General features: G+C 33.5%; 1 protein-coding gene across 1 annotated transcript in view; it reads right to left on the bottom strand.

The window, feature by feature from the left end:
* LOC127154651 (collagen alpha-1(XXIV) chain) overlaps positions 1-25,009 on the bottom strand; it is a 130,506-nt gene that overhangs the window by 15,115 nt on the left and 90,382 nt on the right. Inside the window, exons 32-47 of the mRNA XM_051096329.1 lie at positions 23,846-23,899; positions 20,017-20,070; positions 19,697-19,750; positions 16,880-16,933; positions 16,309-16,362; positions 14,235-14,342; positions 14,070-14,123; positions 13,683-13,790; positions 12,730-12,783; positions 12,425-12,478; positions 12,145-12,201; positions 11,958-12,011; positions 10,009-10,062; positions 9,575-9,628; positions 7,871-7,924; positions 6,739-6,846 (exon numbers count right to left, since the gene is read on the bottom strand). Coding sequence (XP_050952286.1) covers positions 6,739-6,846; positions 7,871-7,924; positions 9,575-9,628; positions 10,009-10,062; positions 11,958-12,011; positions 12,145-12,201; positions 12,425-12,478; positions 12,730-12,783; positions 13,683-13,790; positions 14,070-14,123; positions 14,235-14,342; positions 16,309-16,362; positions 16,880-16,933; positions 19,697-19,750; positions 20,017-20,070; positions 23,846-23,899 — 1,029 coding nt within the window. The remainder of the gene's footprint in view (positions 1-6,738; positions 6,847-7,870; positions 7,925-9,574; positions 9,629-10,008; positions 10,063-11,957; positions 12,012-12,144; positions 12,202-12,424; positions 12,479-12,729; positions 12,784-13,682; positions 13,791-14,069; positions 14,124-14,234; positions 14,343-16,308; positions 16,363-16,879; positions 16,934-19,696; positions 19,751-20,016; positions 20,071-23,845; positions 23,900-25,009) is intronic.

Raw genomic sequence — 25,009 nt, 5'->3', positions numbered from 1 at the left:
TTCGTCTGTAAGAGCTTATGAGTGTAACATCAAACACAGAGACAGAGCCAATTAAACACGCGACGACACACGGATTTAATACAGTCATCTTAACAGGAAAAAACACTGATACTAGAAAACATCTCTATAAATAATAGAAAATACATGACGAACACTATAAAATATACACGATGAAACCATAAAATAGCACGGTATGCTCTGAAGTTCATTTAAGTACCATGTAAACACTAGGGTTATTATTGCTCAGTAAAACTATTAAAAAGCATTTTCATGAACTGAAACAATAAATCTTAACTGGAATATATATAGTTGCCAAAGCAAAAGTTTTAAAAGTAAAACTGAAATAAAAAAAAATGTACATTTAAAAAAAGAATTAAAAAAATAATAATACTACAATGTAACACCTGAAGTCAAGTTTTATTTAGTTTAAGTACTAAAATTACTAAATGTAAAACGTAATCTATATATTGTAATTTATATAATTAAAATTACTAAGCCTAAAATGTATTCATTTTTATTTTAGTTTTAGTTATTTTAGTACTTAAAATGAAAATGAGAAATGTTAGTATGGAAACTAACCAAAATAATAAATAATATATATAAAAAAATAAAAATAAAATAACAACAACAACTATATGCTATATGCCCAGGCAACATTTCTAATTTTCATTTAATTTTAGTTGAAGTACTAAAATTATTAAAACTGGAAAAAAGAATAAAAACGATATAAATTATAAAAATAAACTATATAGACATATTTAAAAAATAAAATCCCAAAAATAATAAAACATAACATTTTAAATTATTTTATTACAGTTAGTTGCCTAAGCAACATTTCTTATTTTCATTTAATTTTTTGTTGAAGTACAAAATTATTAAAACTGACAAAAATAATAATAATAATTTAAATAATAAATCTTTACATATATATATATATATATATATATATATATATATATATATATATATATATATACATACATACATACATACACACACACATAAGAATAATAATATTTTAAATTAAAATGAAAACAGAAAATATAAACAAATTATATATATAAATAAATTATATGTATATATAAAACAATTATTATCAATTACCTTTTTCAAGTTGAAGTATTAAAATTGCACACACACACACTACCGCACAAAAGTTTGGGATCAGTAATGTTTTTTAAACAAGTCTCTTATGCTCATCAAAACTGTGTTTATTTGATTAAAGATACAGAAATAAAATGTTATATTGTGAAATATTATTATGATGTAAAACAACATTCTTCTATTTTAATATACATTAAAATTCTAATTTATTTCTGTGATCAAAGCTGAATTTTTCAGCATTATTACTCCAGTCTTCAGTGTCACGTGATCCTTCCATCATTCTAATATACTGATTTATTATCAGTGCTGGAAACAGCTGTGCTGCTTAACATTTTTTTGGAACCTGTAATACTTTTTTTCCAGGATTCTTTGATGAATAAAAAGATAAAAAGAACAGCATTTATTTAAAATATAAATCTTTTTTAACAATATACACTGCTGTTCAAAAGTTTGTGGTCAGTACATTTTTATTCTTCCAGTTTTTGAAAGAAATTAATGCTTTTATTCACCAAGGATGTGTTAAATTAATAAAAAGTGATAGCATAGATTAACATTGTTAGAAAAGATTTATTGTTATTCAAAAAATCCTGAAAAAAAGAATCACAGGATCCAAAAAATATTTGTCAGCACAACTGCTTCCAACATTGATAATTCTAATAATAAATCCGCATATTAGAATGATTTCTGAAGGGTCATGTAGCACTGAAGACTGGAGGAACAGCTGACGAAAATTCAGCTTTGCATCACAGGAATAAATTACATTTTAAAGTATATTAAAATAAAAACCAGTATTTTATATTGTAATAACATTTTGCAATATTACTGTTTTATTCTGTATTTTTAATCAAATAAATGCAGCCTTGATGAGCATAAGAGACTTCTTTAAAAACATTACTGATCCCAAACTTTTGAGCGGTAGTGTATATAAATATAATTAACTAAAATGACTATTATGATTGATTTCAAATTCTGTCCATTTCAGTAGGAAGTTCAACCCATAAATACCGTTTTGCCGTTCTTTAATGTGGCATGATACATCGCTGTAGCTTTAACTGGGTACTAATTTAAATACGTAGCAAAACATTAGTGACATTTTCGTTTTTGTTCTGTATCCCGTGCTCTGCTGCCTCACTGGAGCGCACTCACCACCAACTGGACAGGGGTGGGAATTACAGCTACAAATCACAACAGATCACCCTCAGTGTAATCTGTCAAAGTGACTGACGGCCTTCAGATTTTTCCGTCATCGATTAAAAAAAAAATCTGTCAATGACGGAGAATTTTCGGTTCATATATATATATATATACATATATGAAATTGCTGATATCCGCATCTGTAGAAACTTGTATAGACCAGATAAAAGCATCATACAGTGCTCATCAAACATGTTCCTCCTTCACTAATGGTGAAAAAGAATCCCAGGATGCATCAGATAAAGTTGGTAGATGAACTTCCACAGAAGAACTGCAATCCAGACACAGAAGAAGCTCAAATATCTTTAAGAGTTTTCATGTGTGTTCATGGTTTGATCACTACATCACTCCCAGATGTCTGTTCCTGTCATTTCAGAGTCTAGGGTTTGCGGAAAACACAGAATCCAGTCATAAAAACGGAATTTACTGAAGAACACGGAATGTCATGGAATTTGTTAAAGTTTGAATGAATCAAAAATAGGCCATTACACTTAAATCAAACCGCAGTATTGACTAGTATCTATAAATATTACGCCGCAAAAATACCATTTAAATGTGAATCCTGCATGTTCTGCGTGTCTCTGTTTTAATGAATGGAGCAGATGAGCGGTTTTGTTTACTACACACACTAAAGCACGTGACGCTTGCAGTGATTTCAGCATTTAACCGTTCCATTTTAGGAAAACTAGCATCATATCATACACAGAAATGTAAAGGTAGACACAGCAACCCGTCAAAATAAACGTCCGGTTTAACTTGAAGACATTGTGCCAGAAAAATATTATTAATACTACTACTAAAATGAAACAAACATTATTTTTTAGGGTATAATCACACAAAATTTCTTCCATATTTTAATTTTAATAGTAAATTCCCCTTCGTTTGCAAAAAAAGCTTAATTTTCAATAATTAAAAGAGATATGAAATTAATGTTTTATGACTTAATTTGATAACCAGAACATTTTAAATACACAACACAGAATTTCTGAGGGTAAAAAAACTTTCATAAGGCAGTTTTAAGAATAAATCTGAATAAATTAAGCATGCATTCAAATAATTAGACATGCTAAAACACAGAACTTGGTAACAATAAAACATGGTGAGAAACAATGAAAATTTCACAGTGCCCTAAATTTTTGTCATTTTTGTTAAACCTTTATTAAATTGATGTGAAACTGTATAAGTTTTATGATTTTAATTAATTAGATATGCTCTTTGGTTAATAAAATTTAATTTAACCATTAAAAAGGAGTTAAGAAAAATTAAAACTGGAAAAAACGGAATTTGGAAAAAAACAAAACGGATTTCATAGGGCCTAAAAGTCTTCAACACTTCACTGTTATTCTAACACGTGCAACACAGTCCGAACAAACTCTTGAACGTAGTGAACATGGCTCCGGTACCACGGTATTCCCTCGTTAGACTGTTTTTAAACGCCTTGGCTATAAATGCATCACTCATCTGTGTGGGTTATATAACTACAATTACTGCAGCTGAATGTCACTCAAATGCACCTCTAATGAGCCGTCAGTCCTGTACGCAGTTTACACATGGGAACGAAAGAAAGAGCTGAGAAATGAAAGACAGAAGGCGATGCTGCTGAATCAGCAAAACATCTGCAAACGTTTACCAGCAGAAAAACCACAAACAGCTCAAAAATGGCTTACATAACAGCACTCGTTCATCAGGCGCAGCCAATATAGATCAATCATGTGAAGAGAACATCACATCAACATCAAATCAGCTCGATTTACATCAACATCTGATGAAGAGCATTCATTAGTGCACATTATTCTAAAGAAACTAATGTTTATCTTCAGAGTCTTTCATCCAACAGTAAGGACTTCCTTTTTAATCAACAAGAAAATAACAAGCTGCTTCATGCAGATATTTAGAGGATTCTGTAAAGCCTTGATTATATTTAGATAATTTTATATTTGAATTGTGCAGAAAAACAGAATTTAAAACGCTAACATGAGAGCAGATGATGCATGTCATTTAACAAGACCAGTGGGCAGAGAAATCACAACTGAATAAAGTCAAATCAAAGAAATTGCAATATAATACAGTGCCGGAAAATATTTAATATATATATATATATATATATATATATAAAAAACTATAATAGTATATTAATGACACTAAAATACAACTGGTAAACACCACCAGTCAAATTTAATCCAATGTGTAAATGCACATATAAAGTCACATAAGTTTTAATATAATTTCCCCAAAACAAGGACTGAATATAACCAAATCTTTCCTTTCTTTTTTTTTTTTTTTCTTGCTGAGCAAAACTTTTCTCTGTTGGGTGGATATTTCATCCACCTGAGCAAATATACTTCTAATACCAGACCTGTACAGCGCACACACAAAAAAGTGATATTAACTTTAATGTGCTATTTATATTTGATTTGACCTCACGCAGAACAGTTTTTAACAGTCCCTTCTTGAGGTCATTTATTAGGTTTATAATTTAATATATTATAAATATAAACTGACGTTTTTAAACTGACAGAATAGAATAGAATAGAATAGAAAACAAACTGAAGCATTTAAACTGATAGAATAGTAGAATAGAATAGAATAGAATAGAATAGAATAGAAGAATAGTAGAGAATAGAATAGAATAGAATAGAAAACAAACTGATGCATTTAAACTGACAGAATAGAAGAATAGTAGAATAGAATAGAATAGAACAGAATAGAAAACAAACTGACGCATTTAAACTGATAGAATAGTAGAATAGAATAGAATAGAAGAATAGTAGAGAATAGAATAGAATAGAAAACAAACTGACGCATTTAAACTGATAGAATAGTAGAATAGAATAGAATAGAACAGAATAGAAAACAAACTGAAGCATTTAAACTGAATAGAAGAATAGTAGAATAGAATAGAATAGAACAGAATAGAAAACAAACTGAAGCATTTAAACTGAATAGAAGAATAGTAGAATAGAATAGAATAGAACAGAATAGAAAACAAACTGAAGCATTTAAACTGATAGAATAGAATAGAATAGAATAGAAGAATAGTAGAGTAGAGAATAGAATAGAAAACAAACTGACGCATTTAAACTGATAGAATAGAATAGAATAGAATAGAACAGAATAGAAAACAAACTGAAGCATTTAAACTGATAGAATAGAAGAATAGTAGAATAGAATAGAATAGAATAGAATAGAACAGAATAGAAAACAAACTGAAACATTTAAACTGATAGAAGAATAGTAGAGTATAATAGAATAGAAAACAAACTAAAGCATTTAAACTGAATAGAAGAATAGTAGAATAGAATAGAATAGAATAGAATAGAACAGAATAGAAAACAAACTGAAACATTTAAACTGATAGAAGAATAGTAGAATATAATAGAATAGAAAACAAACTAAAGCGTTTAAACTGACAGAAAAGAACAGAAAACAAACTGAAGCATTTAAAATTATAGAATAGAAGAATAGTAGAATAGAATAGAATAGAATACAAAACAAACTGAAACATCTGAACTGAGAATAGAATAGAATAGTAGAACAGTAGAAAAGAATAGAAAACAAACTGAAACATTTGAACTGACAGAATAGAACAGAACAGAATAGAATAGAAAACAAACTGAAGCGTGACAGAATAAAACAGAATAGAAAAACTGAAGCATTTGAACTGACGAATAGAATAGAAAACAAACTGAAGCATTTGAACTGAGAATAGAAGAATAGTAGAATAGAACAGAATAGAATAGAACAAAGTAGAAAACAAACTAAAGCATTTAAACTGACAGAATAGAACAGAATAGAAAAACTGAAGCATTTAAACTGATAGAATAGAAGAATAGAATAGAATAGAATAGAAAACAAACTGAAGCATTTGAACTGATAGAATAGAATAGAATAGAATAGAATAGAATAGAATGGAATAGAATAGAAAACAAACTGAAGCATTTAAACTGAAATCTGTAAGCTAAATGTTTTCATCTATAGTTATCTGAATAGAGTTTGGACACCTGTGTGTAACTGTAAATGTTTGAGAGTTTTGTTGCCGGTCCGGTGCCCGCCATCTGCTAATTCCACCACTTAATCAGTCCACTCTTCTTTAAAACATGATGACGTTTTATTTCACATGACTCTCGCGCTGAGCGTTTTTGTCCTCAACTCATTTGACGCACGCCGATCTCTCTCTATGAAACCTGTAAACTGCATTCACAAACTCTACAGCGTTTTGCCCGAGCATTGCAATTATTTTGCATTTACTAGAATTTAATCAAATGCTTTCATTTGTGTGTGTCCTGGAAGAGCTTAGAGGGAACATTCGTTTACGGAATGCTTTGGAATAACATTTAAAAATGGCATAACTTCTGAAATGACATTAAACTGGCATCACATGGAAAGCAGCATTTCCCTGTAACTGTGTGTGTGTGTGTGTTTGTGTTGGTTCACACTCACTGATCGGCCTTTCGTTCCAGGCGCACCCGGTAAACCAGGAAGACCGGGAAGCCCATCAGATCCCGGATACCCGTCTGTCCCTCTGGGCCCCGGCAAACCAACCGGACCCTAAAACATAAATGCAGACATTTAGACATTCAGAGAGAGTCACATGACCACAACAACATCCTGTGAGGGGCACCCTAGAATTAGCAACGAAAAGATGAGCCATCAAAAACAATTTCTGGTTTGGGAAACAGATGCACAGAACTCATTTTACATACAATTTATACTGAATATTGGTTGTTCTGCAGCTATTCATATTTTAACCATCTTCATAATAATACTTACACTGAATAAATGTATTTGTTTTTGCAGATTTTGAGCGATTTAAATAAATTAATTTTAAAAAATAATTAAAAAAAATATAAAAAGTAATATATTTAAAAAATAAATAGCATTTAAAAAATATGGAATTATTTAAATCAAATCAAATCGATAGTTAATAATAAACTATGCCATTTTTGAGTGCAGTAATCTGACCAGTTTAATTTATGTATGACTAACAAATATGAATCATATTAAATTTTGCTTACATTAAAATTGTACATTTCTATGCAATTCAAATATATAAATCTTAAATTCAGGCCTAAATATTTTTAATTTTATTCAATTTTATTTCAGTTTTAATTATTTTGGTACAGCAACTTTTTTTTTATATTTTAACAAAAAATATTTTGTTTATTGTTTAATTTTTTGTTGTTGATTTTTATTGTTGATTTTTTAAAAATATTTTTTTCAATATTTTTTCGGTTTGTTTATTTCCAGTAACAAAAAATGAATTCTTTAGTATTTTAATTTTTTTTATTGTTGTATTTTTTTTTTTTTTAAATATTTTATTTAATTTTATTTACTATTTAAAAAATATATATATAATTATTTAAATAAAATCAAATAGATATTTTTTAGTGCAGTAATCTGACCAGTTTCATTAAATTTTGCTTACATTAAAACATGCAATTCAAATATATAAATCTTAAATTTAGGCCTATTTTTTATTAATTTATGTTTATATAATAATTTTTGTCATGATTTCCTAATTAATTTATGCAGTGATTTGTGCAAACACAAAATTGTGTTGTAAAATACTCGCCTCAAGACCTGGAGCTCCAGCGGGTCCTCGGGATCCTTTCTTCCCAGCGACTCCCTAAAAACACACACATTCTTCAGTAGCCTTTTATAAATCTGTTATCTAAGAAAGATTGGAGTGAATTAAAAGAACAATTTTTTCCATGACGTGATAAAGAAAGCACTATAATCGTCTCATTTGCTGCTCTGGATAACAAACTCTGATCAGATCGAATCAAGTCACGCTGGGTGCCAAACGCTGTAATTGTGTTTCGCTCAGATGTTTAATGCTGTTCACTGGCTAATATTTGAAAGGGATGTTTGTGACGATGAATGAGGCTCGCTGAGTGTTTACAGCAGCTTTCCAGGATGGATTTGCAAAAAGAAAGAGGAGAATATAGAATTCTTTCTGTTATACAACAAGTTTTTACGCTACAAAGGCGACCTGCCATTGACCTCAGTCGATTTTAAGTGAATCTATTTATGTTTGCTACAGTCTGAACCTAAATTTTTAGACTTATAAACACTTCTGTACTGCTTACTGAATATACTGAAGACTGTTTTGAAGTATGTGAAACAGTATGCACTATGAAAAGATTTGCAATTTCAAAAATGCTACATCGCTGCATGACCTCGCTATGTTGCTTAGTTCATCTCAAAAATATATAGAGCTATTTTGCATTTTAGTGCAATTTAACAGTAAAGATGTGTTTATTTTTGGCAGTTTGATAAAATAACACGTCAAGAAAACGTTAAAATTGCAGTTGATATTAAAAACACTGAAAATTCAAGTTGAAGTGCATTGTGAGATACAGCACCATAGCAGGGTTATTATAGTTAACTAAAATTAAAACACTGAAACAAAAAACATTCATTATTTCAAATAAATTGTGATATAATAAAATAACTATGAAAACAGAAAATATAAAATAAAAATGAAATGTGTTATTTTAGTATAAATGAGATATCACTGTAATTTTATTAATTCATTTTTTTATTTCAAACATTTTTCATTTTGTCATATATATATATATATAAAAATATTACTTTATTAATTTTTCTTTCAGTTTTAGTGCTTTTGGTACAGCAATTTTATGTCAGTTTACGTTTATTTACAGTAACAAAAGATGAATTCGTTATTATTTTAATTTCTTAATTGCTGTATTTTTTATTTTAAAATATTTTATTTCATTTTAGCTCCAGTTTTAATAATTTCGTTGTGTTTCTGTCATTTTTATAAGTTTGTTTTTTAAATTTTGTTTAGTTTGTTTTTTTGACATTTTTTAAATATATATTTCTATATATGACTTCATTAATTTTTCTTTCAGTTTTAGTTATTTTGGTACAGCAATTTTATGTCATTTACATTTATTTCCAGTAACAAAAGATGAATTCTTTATTGTTTAATATTTTTTTATATTCTATTTTAGCTCCATTTTGTTTTGTTGTAATTTTGTTGTTTTTTTTTGTCATTTTTTAAATATATATTTTTAAATATGACTTTATTCATTTTAATTTCAGTGTTAGTTATTTTGGTACAGCAGGTTTCTTAAATTTTATGTCAGTTTACAAAAATATCAAAAAAATAAATACTTTATAGTTTTAATTTTAATTTTACTGAACTATAATAACCCTGCTATCAGTTCATGCAGGTGTTTCATATTGCACACAGTATATGCACGACCTACTGCAGAAATAGTACGCTATACACACTTAGACACACACAAACCTGGATTCCCATCTCGCCTTTAGGTCCTGTTTCACCAGGAAACCCAGGAGATCCCTTGAAAACAAAACAAAAAAAAAAACAATGAAAAGATCATGTTTTAATTTCATTATGCAAGCAGACGCTTCAGTGTGATGCTCCTCTGGTCCGGAGACGTGTGGACAGAGTCCAAAATTAACCAGAGAAAAAATTAAACAAACTGCAAACATTGGCTTTGGAATGTCAAATTTTCCGGTAACTTAATTAAGAATGTTATGCAACGAAAACTCTCCACTCAAATCCTAGTGAGCCGACTACCTACACAGCATTTTAAGGCATTATGGGGTGCAACGTCTGCTACAAAGACACTCAACATGCAAAGGTCGAACTCTATTGTGAGCTGAATGTCCAGTGCACTATTAGCATGTACTGCAGTGCTGGTCACACATCACACTTACAGGAGATCCCTGCTGACCGACGGCTCCACGGGCGCCTGGGAGCCCCGCGTGACCCTGAAACACACAAACACAGGCATTACTGCAGCGCTCACATAACAAACACGAATATGAGCGGCCACTGTTTGTGATGAAAACAGAGCAGCACATCCAGACCAGCTCAATCCAGATCAACTCTAGAAAGCATCTGAAGAACAATCAGCAGAAGAACACAACCACAGTCACCGCTGCTCCAAAAATACACTGTTATGCTGTTGCTAAAGTGTTTCCAGTGTTTTTTTATCATGTCACTTTGTGATTTCTAGGGTGTTGCTATGCAGTTTCTGATCACGCTGCTGTGTGGTCGCTACAGTGTTGTTATGCAGTTTCCGGTCATGTTGCTATTCGGTTGCTAGGGTGTTTCTATGCAATCTAAATGATTTCATCATGTTTCTGTGTGATTCTAAAGTGTTGCTATGCAGTTTCTGGGGTATTTCAAGTGTTTTTGACATGTTGCTATGCAGTTTCTGATGATGCTGCTGTGTGGTTGCTAGGGTGTTGCTATGCAGTTTCCAAGGTGCTTGAGTGGTTGCTACAGAGTTGCTATGCAGTTTCTCATCAGCTTGCTGTGTGGTTGCTAGGGTGTTGCTATGCAATCTAAATGATTTCATCCTTTTTCTGTGTGATTCTAAGGTGTTGCTATGCAGTTTCTCATCATATTACTGTGTGGTTTCTAGGGTGTTGCTGTGCAGTTTCTCATCAGCTTGCTGTGTGGTTGCTAGGGTGTTGCTGTGCAGTTTCTGGGGTATTCCAAGTGTTTCTGTCATGTTGCTATGGTGTTGCTATGCAGTTTCTGATCATGCTGCTGTGTGGTTTCTAGTGTGCTGCTATGCAGTTTCTCATCAGATAGCTGTGTGGTTTCTAGGGTGTTGCTGTGCAGTTTCTTATGTGCTTGAGTGGTTGCTAGGGTCTTGCTATGCAGTTTTCTGATCACATTGCTATGTGGTTGCTAGGGTGTCGCTATGCAATTTCTGAGGTTAACCAAACTGATTTTATCATACTTCTGTGTGGCTGCTAGGGTATTGCTATGCAGTTTGCAAAGTGCTTGGATGGTTTTATCATGTTGCTGAGTGGTGGCTAGGGTGTTGCTTGTAAATTCCAAGGTGCTTGAGTGGTTGCTAAGGTGTTGCTATGCAGTTTCTCATCAGATAACTGTGTGGTTTCTAGGGTGTTGCTATGCAGTTTCTTATCATACTGCTTTGTAGTTTCTAGGGTGTTGCTATACAGTTTCTGATCAAGTTGCTGTGGAGTTTCTAGAGTGTTGCTATGCCGTTTCCAAGGTGCTTGAGTGGTTGCTAGGGTGTTGCTATGCAGTTTCTTATCATGTTGCTGTGGAGTTGCTAGGGTGTTGCTATGCCATTTCCAAGGTGCTTGAGTGATTGCTACTTTGTTGCTATGCAGTTTCTGATCATACCGCTGTGTGGTTTCTAGGGTGTTGCTATACAGTTTCTGATTATCTTCCTGTGGAGTTTCTAGAGTGTTGCTATGCTGTTTCCAAGGTGCTTGAGTGGTTGCTAAGGTGTTGCTATTGAGTTTCTGAAGTGTTCTGAGTGAACTTTATCATGTTGCTCTGCGGTTGCTAGGGTGTTGCTATGCAGTTTCTGGGGTGTTCCGAGTATATTTATTTATGTTGATGAGTGGTTGCTATGGTGTTGCTATGCAGTTTCCGATCATGGTGCTGCGGAGTTGCTGTGATGTTGCTATGCAGCTTCTAAGGAGCTTGAGTGGTTGCTTCAGTGTTGCTATGCTGTTTCTGAGGTCTTTAAGTGGTTTTTATTATGTTGCTATTTGGTTGCTAGGGTGTTGCTATGCAGTTTCTGAGGTATTCTAAATGTTTTTTTATCACGTTGCTGTGGTGTTGCTAGGGTGTTGATTTTACAATGCCTGAAATTCTCCCTTACAGAGACACTAACCTGATATCCGTCATCTCCTGGTTCCCCACGTTCGCCCTTCTCTCCTGGAGCGCCCTATACGCACACAAACACTGATATGTTGTCTTATTTCTTCAATACAGTGATGTAAATATCACCACCTCTTTATTTAGTGATTTCAGTCCAGGTGTTGGACAAAAACAGAAAGTTAAAGGAAATTAAGACCTACTGGTTCACCTAAGGGCCCAGGTGGTCCCACTATTTTACTGTCTTCTCCTGGATAACCCTGAAAAAACACACATAATCAGTCGAACTAAGAATCTAACACTGTTTTTTAAAATCTAGCTTTACACCAATTATAGAAATGCTCACACTATGATTTACTGCTTTGAAAAAAAATGCATATTTACACACATTGCACAGAGTTTAAACATTATATGTAATAACTTAACTCAAATATGGCATTAAGACTGAGATTACAATTCAAAGATCAAAATATATTATGTAACCTTTTCTCCCTTTGGTCCCAGGGAGCCTGCTGGACCTGGTTTGCCAGTGTGACCCTATAGATAAAAAAAAAGCTAATTTACTTGTCTAATGCAATATAATGTTATTCAATGAATAGTTTAGACCAAATATTTGACCACTTTGAGAAAAATAATTGATAAACATGTCTGGTTGGTCTTCGTTCATTAAAAAATTAGCAAAAGACTACTGTAATTGGGTTCACTCCCAAAGCTTTTTGCAAATATGAGTGTGATTTTGTAAGCATTGCTTATACAAAGTGCATTTTTTATATACGCATGAAACTCACTGGGTAACCTTGAAGTCCCGGTTCTCCCTGAGGTCCCATAACTCCTGGTCGACCCTGAAAGGTAATGAACAAAGTACGCACTCATACGTTAGCTTGTGTTTTGTGGCGCACTCGTACCTCAACAAATAACCTTCTAAAAATAACCAGAATTTCCTGTGCTGAAAAACACATTATTGGATGGAGTCTTAAAAAAATGACTCCTGCTGCTCATCCCATTATGACTTCTTGGAAAACCATTTGCTTATGAAAACAAGACACTGAGTTTCCCTAACTACACTTGTTTTTACATTTCAGCAATGTCCTAAAACCCTGGGGGAAAAGCAGGGGCAAAATAAAACAATCCCAGACATTTTCTCTGCTTATAAAATCCGGCCTAAAACCACCAAATCAGCAGGCGCTTAACTGCACTGTACAAGAAAAGCGGATTAGTCCCCAGTATCTCTAATGACATTAGTGTAAATCCCATCAAAAAGCTTTGGTTTGATTCCAGTTCCCGCTAATGTTTACACATGCCTTAATTGAGCCAGTAAAAGCAGCAAGTCTGAGGATAAAACTCGTTGTCAGCTTGTTAGCAAATTATTACACTCTTGTAACTCACTGTTTCAACTCCTACAGCAATAATAGCACATATTTTCAAACCTAATTCATTTTACTAACAAAATCACATTTGTACTGCAGCTGTTACAATATTATCTAGTGCTCCCCTAGTGGTGATATCATATACAGCAGCGGTTGTGGGTTCAAGCTTCAGAATGTTCCCAAATTTCCCCTTGATAATGAATTAAGTGCATCAATTTCTCATTTGGACTGTATCGTTTGGCACTGCTATTGAATTCCCTTAGTGATGGTGATTAAGTAACTGCTTAATCGTCTTTGGGATTTGCACAACCATTTCTCAACATCGGAAAGAGTGAAGGGATGCATTAAAGGAGAAAGCACAAAAGCACACTAACTGCAGGTCCTCTGGTTCCACGAGCACCTTTGAGTCCTCTCTCTCCCGTCAGTCCGATTTCGCCAGATGAGCCCATTTCGCCCAGGTGACCTGGTGACCCTTTTTCACCCTACAAATGAGGAAGATGTAATCTCACATTACTAACTAATGAGAATGACAAGAAAAAGTTGAATATAATGCGAAAACACAGAGCAGGATGGTCCCAAACAAGCCGAAAGGAAGAGGGGTTCCACAGGGCTCTGTTCTAGGACCGTTATATTTCTGACACAACACTGCAAATCGTAAAGATTTCCATCTCCAATCTTGTGCAGGTAAAATCTAGATGTTCCTAATATTGTTTTGATGCAATTTAATGCATTTTTTGGCAATCATTTATTATGCTAGTTACCTTCTTTCCTGGGCGTCCACGGTTGCCCGGCGGACCCTGTTTGCCCTCAGGTCCCTGATAAAGAAACATCACATCATCAGGACAAATTTCAGACAGACTTGCATTATCTAAAGAGCTGTTTGTAGAGATTTTGTCCACTAGGTTTAGATTTACTCCGTCGCTCACCGGGAAGCCTTTTGCACCAGGATCTCCAGGAGGACCTACTGGACCAGAGTCGCCAATCTCGCCTCTTTCTCCGGCTTCTCCCATTGCACCGCGGTCGCCTGGCTCACCCTGAGAAGTAATAACAAAACGAAAACCAACCTTAAATGAGATTTTTTTTCCAAAAATGTGTGGGTTTCGGTACAATGGTTTTGGGAGTCAACATATTACGGCAAATGAAACACAATGTACCCAAGTGCGCTGTGGGCTAACCTAGGAAAAAATTCAAAGCAAACAGTTTTTACACAATTTGTGTACTGTTGATGCAGAATATACTAAAATACGATGAAGTAATTATTTGTGAAATTTATTAGCAACTTCTAAGTGAACCCTGTTTCAAAGAAACAGCAAGTAACATTGAATTAAACGTGAAAACTTTATGTATACTACCAGTCAAAAGTTTTTTGATGTTTTTCATCATATATCATTTATTTAATCCAAAATTTAGCAAATGCAGTAATATTGTGAAATATTTTTACTATTTAAAAAACTGCTTTCTATTTGAATATATTTTAAAATGTAATTTATTCCTGTGATCAAAGCTAAATTTTCAGCAGTATTACTCCAGTCTTCACTGTCACATGATCCTTCAGAAATCATTTCCAATATGCTGATTTGTTGTTTAAAAACATTTTTATTATTATTATCAATATTTAATGTATTTTTTCAGGATTCTTTGATGAATAGAAAGATACAAAGAACAGCATTTATCTCAAATAAAAAGCTTTTGAAACGTTATACAATATACCAATCAAAAGCTTGGAGTAGGTATAATTTTTTTGGGGGGGAAAGAAATGATAGAAATTAATACTTTTATTTAGCAAGGATGCTTTAAATTGACCAGAAGTGATGATAAAACATTCATAATTTTACTAAAGATTTCTATTTCAGATAAATGCTGTTCCTCTGAACTTTCTATTCATCAATGAAACCTGAAATAATTCTACTCAGCTGTTTTCAACACGATAATAATAAATGTTTTTCGAGCAGCAAATCAGAATATTAGAATGATTTCTGAAGGATCATGTGACTGGAGTAATGATGCTAAAAATTCAGCTTTGACATCACAGGAATAAAGCACATTTTAAAATATATTAAAATAGAAAGCAGTTATTTTAAATAGTAAAAATATTTCATATTTTTACAGTTTTTGCTGTACTTTGGATCAAATAAATGCAGGCTTGGTGAGCAAAGAAACTTCTTTAAAAAACATTAAAAATCTCACTGTTCAAAAACCTTCTTTTTTTTCTTTTAAAATGCACTCCATTACGTTTAATTTAGCTCTTTATACAACTTTTTACAGTGTAGTGATAAAAACTGCCAGAAAATGGTTTATGAGCCGACAGGTGTTCAACAAGACATGCATTTTCCTTAAATTTCCTTAAAACAGATAAAAAAAAAAAAAAAAAAAAAAAAAAAAAAAAAAAAAAATCAAGTATCAATCAAAATATTAAAATAACTTTTCTCATTTTGTTGTATGCAGTTCAAGTCATGTCTGGATCATTTCAATCTCATCAAGAAATATTATTGGCAATATAGAGTGACTACTAATATTTACATCATTTTATGTCAGTATCTAGGGCCTTATGAAATCCGTTTTATTTTTTCCCAAATTCAGTTTTTTCCATTTTAATTTTTCTCAACTCCTTTTTAAAGGTAAATTACATTTTAATGATCTAAGAGCATGACTAATTAATTAAAATCATGAAACCTATACAATTTCACATCAATTTAATAAAGGTTTAACAAAAATAACATTTTTAGGGCCCTATCAGGGTCAAAAAGGTTAAATAGAAAAAAATAAATAAAAATAAAAATAATTAAAATGCAAAAATAAATTAAATAAAATAATAAAGCATCAATAAAAATTATTTTGTTGTATTAAATCACCTGAACTCGTAAAAGAATTAATGTGGCTAGCATCAGCAAGGTCAGGAAGCGCTTATGTGATAATACGTAAAAATGCAGTTCAAGTCATTTTGAATAAATGCATTAATGTACATGTAAATGCAAGCAGAGACTTAATCTGCAGTCTCACCTTTGGTCCGTCCTTCCCTTGATGCCCGTCCTCTCCAGGTGGCCCTGGAGGACCCTAAGACAAACGTGCAAAACCATGGTTTAAATGCAGAAAAGCATGATGGGATTCATCCCACACACCAGCTGAAACTCCTTCAGTAATGTGTTTATTTGCTCTTCCTATTAACCATTACAACCACGTTATTTGTATAAGCAAATCAACATATCTGGTTGCAATATTAGCACAATTTTGAACAAATATTTTACAGTTTGAAATAACATTACATTTTTTCCACACTGCAGTAATGAGAATGAAATTTATGATTTATTTTGGGGTGAAATACGAGCTGAGAAAATGCATGACAGATTTCATGAGTTTCACTCAGGTAGAACGCTGCTCCCGATGTCATAATATCCAATAGCAAACAGAGCATAGCTTGAATAATTGAGTAACCAGAGACAAAGACGTTCAGTGCGTGTGACCCGAGGTTCAGATTATTGACGCCGTTTGGCTCAGTTAAAGCAATGAAAATACACTGACGGATCACGTTCACCCGGGCGTTTTGGAGCAGGAATGAGGTCGCTTCACTCACTCTAATGCCCAGCTGGCCCAGTTCACCCTCTTCTCCGACAGGCCCCATTTCACCCTGGAAAAAGACAGAAAGGCGCAGTTGCAAATGCCAACGGTTTTCACTTTAATGCTGTTATTATTGGAGCTTGTCAAGTGAAAGGTCTTTTAGTTTAATTGTACAAACATCCACCTTCAGCTGTGTCTTTCTGCTGTCAAATCTTGACTGATTTTTATCAATGATCCAAGATGATTTACAACACTTACTGGACTAAAGCAGCTTGGCTTTACTTGATTCTCCATGAATCATTTTTTAGTCTCAAATCTGATCCTTTTGAGGAACATTTGTTCCAGAAGCTTCACTTTCACTGCTCATCAATGGAGGAATGATCTTCTTTTATTTGTTTGTCTCTCAAACAATCATGCATTGCATGATATGTCTGGATCATTTCAATCTCATCAAGAAATATTATTGGCAATATAGAGTGACTACTAATGTTTACATCATTTTATGTCAGTATCTAGGGCCTTATGAAATCCGTTTTATTTTTTCCCAAATTCCGTTTTTTCCATTTTAATTTTTCTCAACTCCTTTTTAAAGGTAAATTACATTTTAATGATCTAAGAGCATGACTGATTAATTAAAATCATGAAACCTATACAATTTCACATCAATTTAATAAAGGTTTAACAAAAATAACATTTTTAGGGCCCTATAAAAAATGTTTTATTTTTCTTACCATGTTTTATTGTTATCAAATTTAGTTTTTTTAGCATGTCTAATTATTTAAATGCATACTTAAAGGGGTCCTATTATGCTCTTTTACAAAGTCTTGATTTTGTTTTGAGGGTGTACTAGAACATGCTTTCATGCTTGGTGGTTTGAAAAATGCATTATTTTTAACATAATTTACATTATTATAATACATGTCTACCAGTCTGGCACATAAGGCTCGATTAGTTCCGGGTTTAATGAAGGCCCGCCTTCCGAAAAAACTAAATGTGTTGTGATTGGTTAGCTGTCACACTGCGTTGCGATTGGCGAACAGCTTAGACAGTGTTTCAGTACTGACATGCCCCTTGTCAAAGAAGCAAGTGCTGTGTAGATTAATTAAATATGGTTATTTTTGATACAAAAACGCATCGATTCACTACAGGAGGCCTTTATTAACCCCCCGGAGCAGTGTGAGGGACTTTTTATTATTGATGGATGCACATTATTGGACTTGTTTTGGACTGATGAGGAGAAACACCCGTCTATGCCGTTCTAAAGCTTGAGAGTGCCAGGATAAATTTAATACAACTCCGACTGCATTCATCTGAAAGAAGGAAGTCATATACACCTAGGATGCATGGAGGGTGAGTAAATAATACGCTACAGTAGTGTTGGGTCCTATCATCAGCCTGCGTGATCGCAGATACATGATATTATCATGCTAATGTATTTAATTATTTACATACTTAGTTTCATTGCCCGAAACCAGCTCCCGTATAAGGCTAAAAGCAGCCTAACATTATTAAAGAACATCATCACTGATTAGCCTATCCTATTCTACTGCAAGTTTATGCATTTTAAAAAACACTTGTGTTATAAGTAAAGCTAACGTTATCTACACTATATGATCAATAAATCTCTTACCACACACTGCACACGTCTGTGGCGCGTTACGGCTCCGACACAGCCACTCTAGTCAGTGCTTGTATTTATACCCGTGTTCAGCATCGCTAAAGTTTGGCTAATTCCCCACCTTGTCCCTACACACACCCTCCAATAATTCGAGTTTCCGTAGGCGGGATTTAATTTAATGATATTCTAATGGACCACGTTGTGACATCATTGCATGCGGAAAACAAACATTGTAGTCCAAAGGAGCCGTTCGTTGTAGTTCTTGAAAAGGGATTTTTTTTCAAAAACGAAAAATATCTTCTTTTGGAGTGGACTTTGAGATCTGTAACTTTGTAGATCTTTTTTATGCCCAAAGATACACACCACACACTGACTAAAATTCAAAAAGTGAAAAAGCATAATAGCAGCCCTTTAATTTATTCAAATTTATTCTTAAAATAGCTTTATGAAAGGTTTTTTTTTTACCCTCAGAAATTCTGTTTTTAGTATTTGAAATGTTCTGGTTATCAAATGAAGGCATAAAACATTAATTTCATTTATCTTTTAAATATTTAAAATTAAGCAAACTTTTTTTTCTTTTTTTTTTCGCAAACAAAAGGGAATTTACTATTAAAATTAAAACATGGAAGAAATGTTGTGTGATTATACTCTAAAAAATAATGTTTGTTTCATTTTAGTAGTAGTAGTAATATATTTCTGGCACAATTTCTTCAAGTTAAACCGGACTATTATTTTGACGGGTTTACATATATATTTCTGTGTGTATATGATATGACGCTAGTTTTCCTAAAATGGAACGGCCAAATGCTGAAATCACCATGAGCGTCACGCACTTCAGTGTGTGTAGTAAACAAAACCGCTTGTCTGCTCCATTCATTAAAACAGAGACACGCAGAACATGCAGGATTTACATTTAAATGCGGCGTCATATTTACAGATACTAGTCCATATTATGGTTTGATTTAAGTGTAATGACCTACTTTTGATTAATTAATTCAAACTTTGATAAATTCCGCATTATTCAGTAAATTCTGTTTTTATGACTGAATTCCGCGATTCTGTCCGCGTTTTCATAGGGCCGTTAGTATCTGCTGTACTGTTAAAAAGATCTCACTGATTTACATTACAAGCTTCATATTTCATCACATAAATATCAGCATCTGTAGCAAATTGCATATCATGTCAGGCTTTACAGAGTTCAAAGTTTTGCCTCACCTTGAGTCCTGGTTCACCCACAGGCCCCTGCTCTCCTTCAGGTCCTGGAGGTCCCTGTGCATGCACGAAAAGAGTGAAAAACACATGCAGATGAGAACAGGCATGCTTGTATATCAGATTCAAAACACACATGCAACATAATTAATCAAAATCAAAATTATTAATGATTCTGAAGTGCACTCCTTATGTAATCTATATTAAAGTTAACCACATTATACAACTGCAGTCTGACTGCACTGAATTATCCCTTATTTAATTTGCATGCTATTGCATAATAGAACACAGAAGAACTCCATTACACACAAAAATGCAGTAAGTACCTCGTGACCCTGCCCTCCATCTGGTCCCGGATCCCCCGGAGGGCCTTTGGATCCCTAAACGATCAAATAAATATGAAATAAATATGAAATCATTCTCATTCCCTTCAAAAACAAACCGTTTTCCATAAACAACTCTTGTTTTGATGTCATAAATTAGATTTACATGAATCGCCCTTGGAGCAGGATGTGAGGAGATCTTACGATTACGCCTAACCAGAGGTGAACTTCGCCCTGTATGTTTTTATGCGCATGTGAACGGCATAAACGCGTGGATGCATTTTTAAATGTCAGCGTGAGGACATTCAGATGCATGCGGGATCAAAGAATGGAAACACGAAGCCGTTCCAGAGACGCTGCTCAGAGTCTTTCATCTGCTGACAGAGCGGCTGATTACATGTTTAGACGTAATGACACGAAGCCCTCGCGCTCAACGCCAGAAATGCCACAACGAGCAGCTAAACGCCTCACAAACCCTTGGAGGTCCTCGAATCATGACTTACATGTGTTACACAAGAAAGACACATCGGCGAGTCACGTCATGCACGCTTGCTGAGACTATACACAGCACATTTCTGAAGGTTTAGCACACCGCGAGCCATATGAACACAATGTGCAGTGCAATTCAATGTCCTTCAGTTGAAGCAGTTTTAGATCTTTATTTCTGTTTGTTTATATACAATTAACACTTTACGGTCCAACACTTTGTGTTTATTTAAAGGGAACCTATTATGCAAAAATCACTTTTATTGAGCAGAGAAACAAGTGGAGGTCAATGGGTAAAATACATGGAATAAAAGAAAAAAAAAGTCAAAATCGGAATGCAAATAATTTTTATACAATACTGTCATCAAAGACGCCATTTGAAGCTAAACGCAGACGTTTAATCGGACATGCTATGGATGGAAACTGCTATGATTACTTTTTAAAGCATAAATATATAAATAATATTCACATATGCTGTTCATAAGGGACATATTGTATTAGCCCTACAGTTACAGCATCAAATATTATTTAAACCTACTATTTACTATTAACATTTCTACATAGCATTTATTTAATCTCACAATTCTGACTTTTTTTCTCACAAATTTTATATCTCCTAATTCAGACTTTGTGACTCAAAAATAGTGAGTTTGTCAATACTGAGTGAGATATAATCTCAGAATTGCAAGAATAAAAAATAAAGTTTTTAAATATAAAATTAAATGTACCTTTTTTTTATTCTGTCATTCTACAGCTTCATAGACTGCCACTTAAAAAAATGTCATTTTCTGTCACCACACTGCAAAAAATGCTTTTCTTACTTAGATTTTTTTGTCTTGTTTCCAGCCAAATTATTTAAAAATTCTTAAATCAAGAAGGATTTTCTAGACAAGTCAAAATGATTGTCTTGTTTTCAGAAAAAACTAGTCAAAATTAAGTGAGTTTTGGCTTGAAACAAGCAAAATAATCTGCCAATGGGGTAAGAAAAATAATCTTGTTTTCTGCTTGAAATAAGATTATTTTGCTTACCCCACTGGCATATTATTTTGCTTGTTCTAAGCAAAAACTCACTTAAATTTGATGTCATTTTTCTGAAAACAAGACAATATTTTTTGCTTGTTAGATATTTTGGCTGGAAACGACAAAAAAATCGAAGTAAGAAAAGCATTTTTTGCAGTGCAGAAAAACGTCATCCCTGTTTCGGATCTGTAAGACTATCCCACTATCTAATGTCAATTTCGTTAAATAACAGTGGTTATCGCTGGGTGATAGCGATAAATAAGCTCTTGTAATATGCAAATGACATCTAATCAATATAATGTTTTTAAATGTAACTATTTTGTACCGTATCCATGTAATTCTCTCCGGGGTTTTCGGCATTCAACCAAGTGTTTACAAACTTATAATTGGTCTATAAGGGTGTTTTCACACTTGGTCCTTTTCAGAGGTCTGAGCATGGTTCGCGTGATTTTTGGCCCATGTGTGAACACTCCAAACGATCTCAGACCCCTTAGAAGCGAACCGAAACGAGATCATCTCGGGAGGTGGTCTGAGCACGGTTCGCATTCGGCTAAAGGTACGGTTCGCTAAAAAACATGCATCGTGAACACAAATCGACCCGGGCTCACTTGATTTTTCCATCGGCGAATTCTGATGTAGTTTGGTCATCTGATGTCTCCATACAAACCAGCTGTTCATAATGACTGCTTCTTCTAGCAGATCTCTACAAATTATTCGCTCACAACGTACACTCGTTGTTTTAATTTCAACCACTTTCAAATTGTGTAAGAGTGGCACAGCTGTGTGCCATGTCCGTTTTGAAACCACATTGAAATACGGTTTTACAAGCACGCACATCTCAGCGGGGGCTAAACTACAGTCTCTTTAGCCTCCAACACCCATGGTTCACACACACACACAGTTGGCTCCCAGCCAAGGAAGAAGGGTGTTATCTAGCGAAACGATAGGTGATTGTTTTTGGAAAAAAATTTTTATACTTTTTAAGCACAAAAGCTCATGTAGCACAGGCTCATGGTGCTACGTACTATTGAATCACGCCAAAACGTCACGCGGAACGTAGGTGGAACTACAGACCCAGTGTTTACAAAGCGAATGCGCAAAGACTAAGAAAGTGCAAGTAAGTCAAACGCTGTTTACAAACAAAAAGGTACAACGATGTCGGACAATTCTGAAGTTGTAGGAGAAAATACGATGGAGTTTTTCGCCATACTCAACCTTTTTGAGCTGGAGTACGCAGACGATGAACTTAGACGTGATTCGTAGTAGTGAAGGGAAGTTCGGAACATTTTATCGACTCGGACCTTTGAGTCTCGTTCAGCAAAATAAACGAATCTTTTTTCGAGTCATTTCGTTCATTTTAGCGAAATATGATTAAAATGTTATGTGTTACTTCCCTAACACATCTACTGCTTACACAAACATTGATCATACTACAAACAAGACAAAACTATAATGCTATAAGAAACAGAAAAGATTAATTCATTGTTTACCTGGGTCTTTAGTCTATGATTAACTCACCTCACCTCTTATCTGACAAGTTTTCTTGATTGAGTCGTTCGTTCATCACGTGACAGCCCCATAAGATGAACGAACGACTCGAAAAACCCGAAGACTCGAAACAGGTGAACTAATTCCAGTACAGAACCTAATAGGATGTTGCGCATGCATGACTGAATGAATCACTCCCAGATGACTCGTTCTTCCCGAGTCACATTAAAGATTCTTTCAAAATGAAAGAATCGTTCAAGAACGACCCATCACTAATTCATAGTATCGTGGACGTGCATCCCAGAGCCTGTGATACATGAGCTTTTGTGCTTAAAAAGTATACAAAATTTTATTTTTCAAAAAAAATGACCGATCGTTTCACTAGATAAGACCCTTCTTCCTCAGCTGGGATCGTTTAGAGCCTTTGAAGCTGCATTTAAACTATTTTGGAAGTTCAAAATCGTGGTACCAATTAAGTCCATTATATGGAGAAAAATCCTGAAATGTTTTCCTCAAAAACCATAATTTCTTTACGACTGAAGACAGAAAGACATGAACATCTTGGATGACAAGGGGGTGAGTACATTATTTGTAAATTGTTGTTCTGGAAGTGGACTTCTCCTTTAAAGCAGATTATTAGATTTTATTTTATTTTATTTGTCCAGTTTTATCTCAATGTCATCAATGACAATTATTGCCATATAACGTAATGTGACTATTAAAATTAAAAAGGCTATGATTTCACTGGATAAATATGACCGCTGTACGTTTTAAAGTCAGGTGCTGCGCTGCAGCATGCAATAATGCAGACATTATTATTTTGTGTTTTAATACTCACAGGTTCACCTGGAGGACCTTTTTCACCTGTGCTTCCGGGTGGACCTGCTTTACCCTGCAAAACACACACACACAGTGATTATATCAGATTCATATACATGTTTAGACTTCATAAAATCAGATTACACTTTATTCAGTTCAATAAAACAACATAAAACAAGAATGAATATAAACAAATTTTCTCCTGAAAAAAAAAAAAGCCAAGTACAGGGTTAATATAGTTAACTAAAACTAAAAGTAAAAACCATTAAAAAATCGTTACTTGAAATAAAGTTAACTAAAAGTTAAACTAAAAAGTTAACTAAAATACAATAAAATAATAATCAAATAAATAAATAAAAATAAAATAAAACAAATTATAAAAAGCTTTTTTTTATTTTAGCTACTTGCCAAAACAACATTTCTAATTTATTAAAAATGTAAATTAAAAAAATTTTAATTTGTAAAAAAAAGAAAAGAAAAGATAATTGATAAAAACAACAAAAACACTACACTAACAACAATTTCATTCAAAACATTAAAAAAATTATTACATATAATATTATTTATAGTAAATATGACACTAGAGTTTCATGTCTCAAACCATGCTCAGATTTCTCAAACAATCTTGAGATGCTTTCTACATTAATTTTACCGCTGTAGACTTACATTGGATGACAACTAATGACTTATTTGTGTGTTGTTTCTTTCTTCAGTGGAGTTTTAAGAAAAAAAACAAGACAAAACTGATTCACAAATGAAACCTACTGTAAATAAGCTTTGAAAGAACAAAACCTGAGCAACGCAAAAGCACAAATAAGTAAATAAGTGCTCAAGCTATTACTCAAATATACAAATTAATGATTAGTGATTTTTAAACACACATTTTCTGACTCTCTACAGAAGAGCTTGATGGAAGCGGCTGACTTTGTGTTCGTTTCTATGATGGAAATGTAACCTTGAGTAGCAATTCAATGGGGACCCGCTGCCATTCTGCTCTCATTTTCAGCTGTTTTTCTTTCCGTCTTTATCAGACGCAGATACGCTGAGAAACAGGAAGCGCTGGCTTTAACGTCCACCTGTCTTATCAGAGTATTTCTTGCCGAAATCTCATTGTTCCCACAACAGAGATGCTCACTTCTTGGTTTCCATGACTGCTGAAAGCAACACAGCGCTGATGCTGTGA

Source organism: Labeo rohita, chromosome 23 (assembly GCF_022985175.1).
Source record: "Labeo rohita strain BAU-BD-2019 chromosome 23, IGBB_LRoh.1.0, whole genome shotgun sequence".
In the NCBI taxonomy this organism is placed as follows: domain Eukaryota; kingdom Metazoa; phylum Chordata; class Actinopteri; order Cypriniformes; family Cyprinidae; genus Labeo; species Labeo rohita.
The sequence above is the reverse complement of the archived record's forward strand: the minus strand, read 5'-3'. Positions and strand labels throughout refer to the sequence as shown.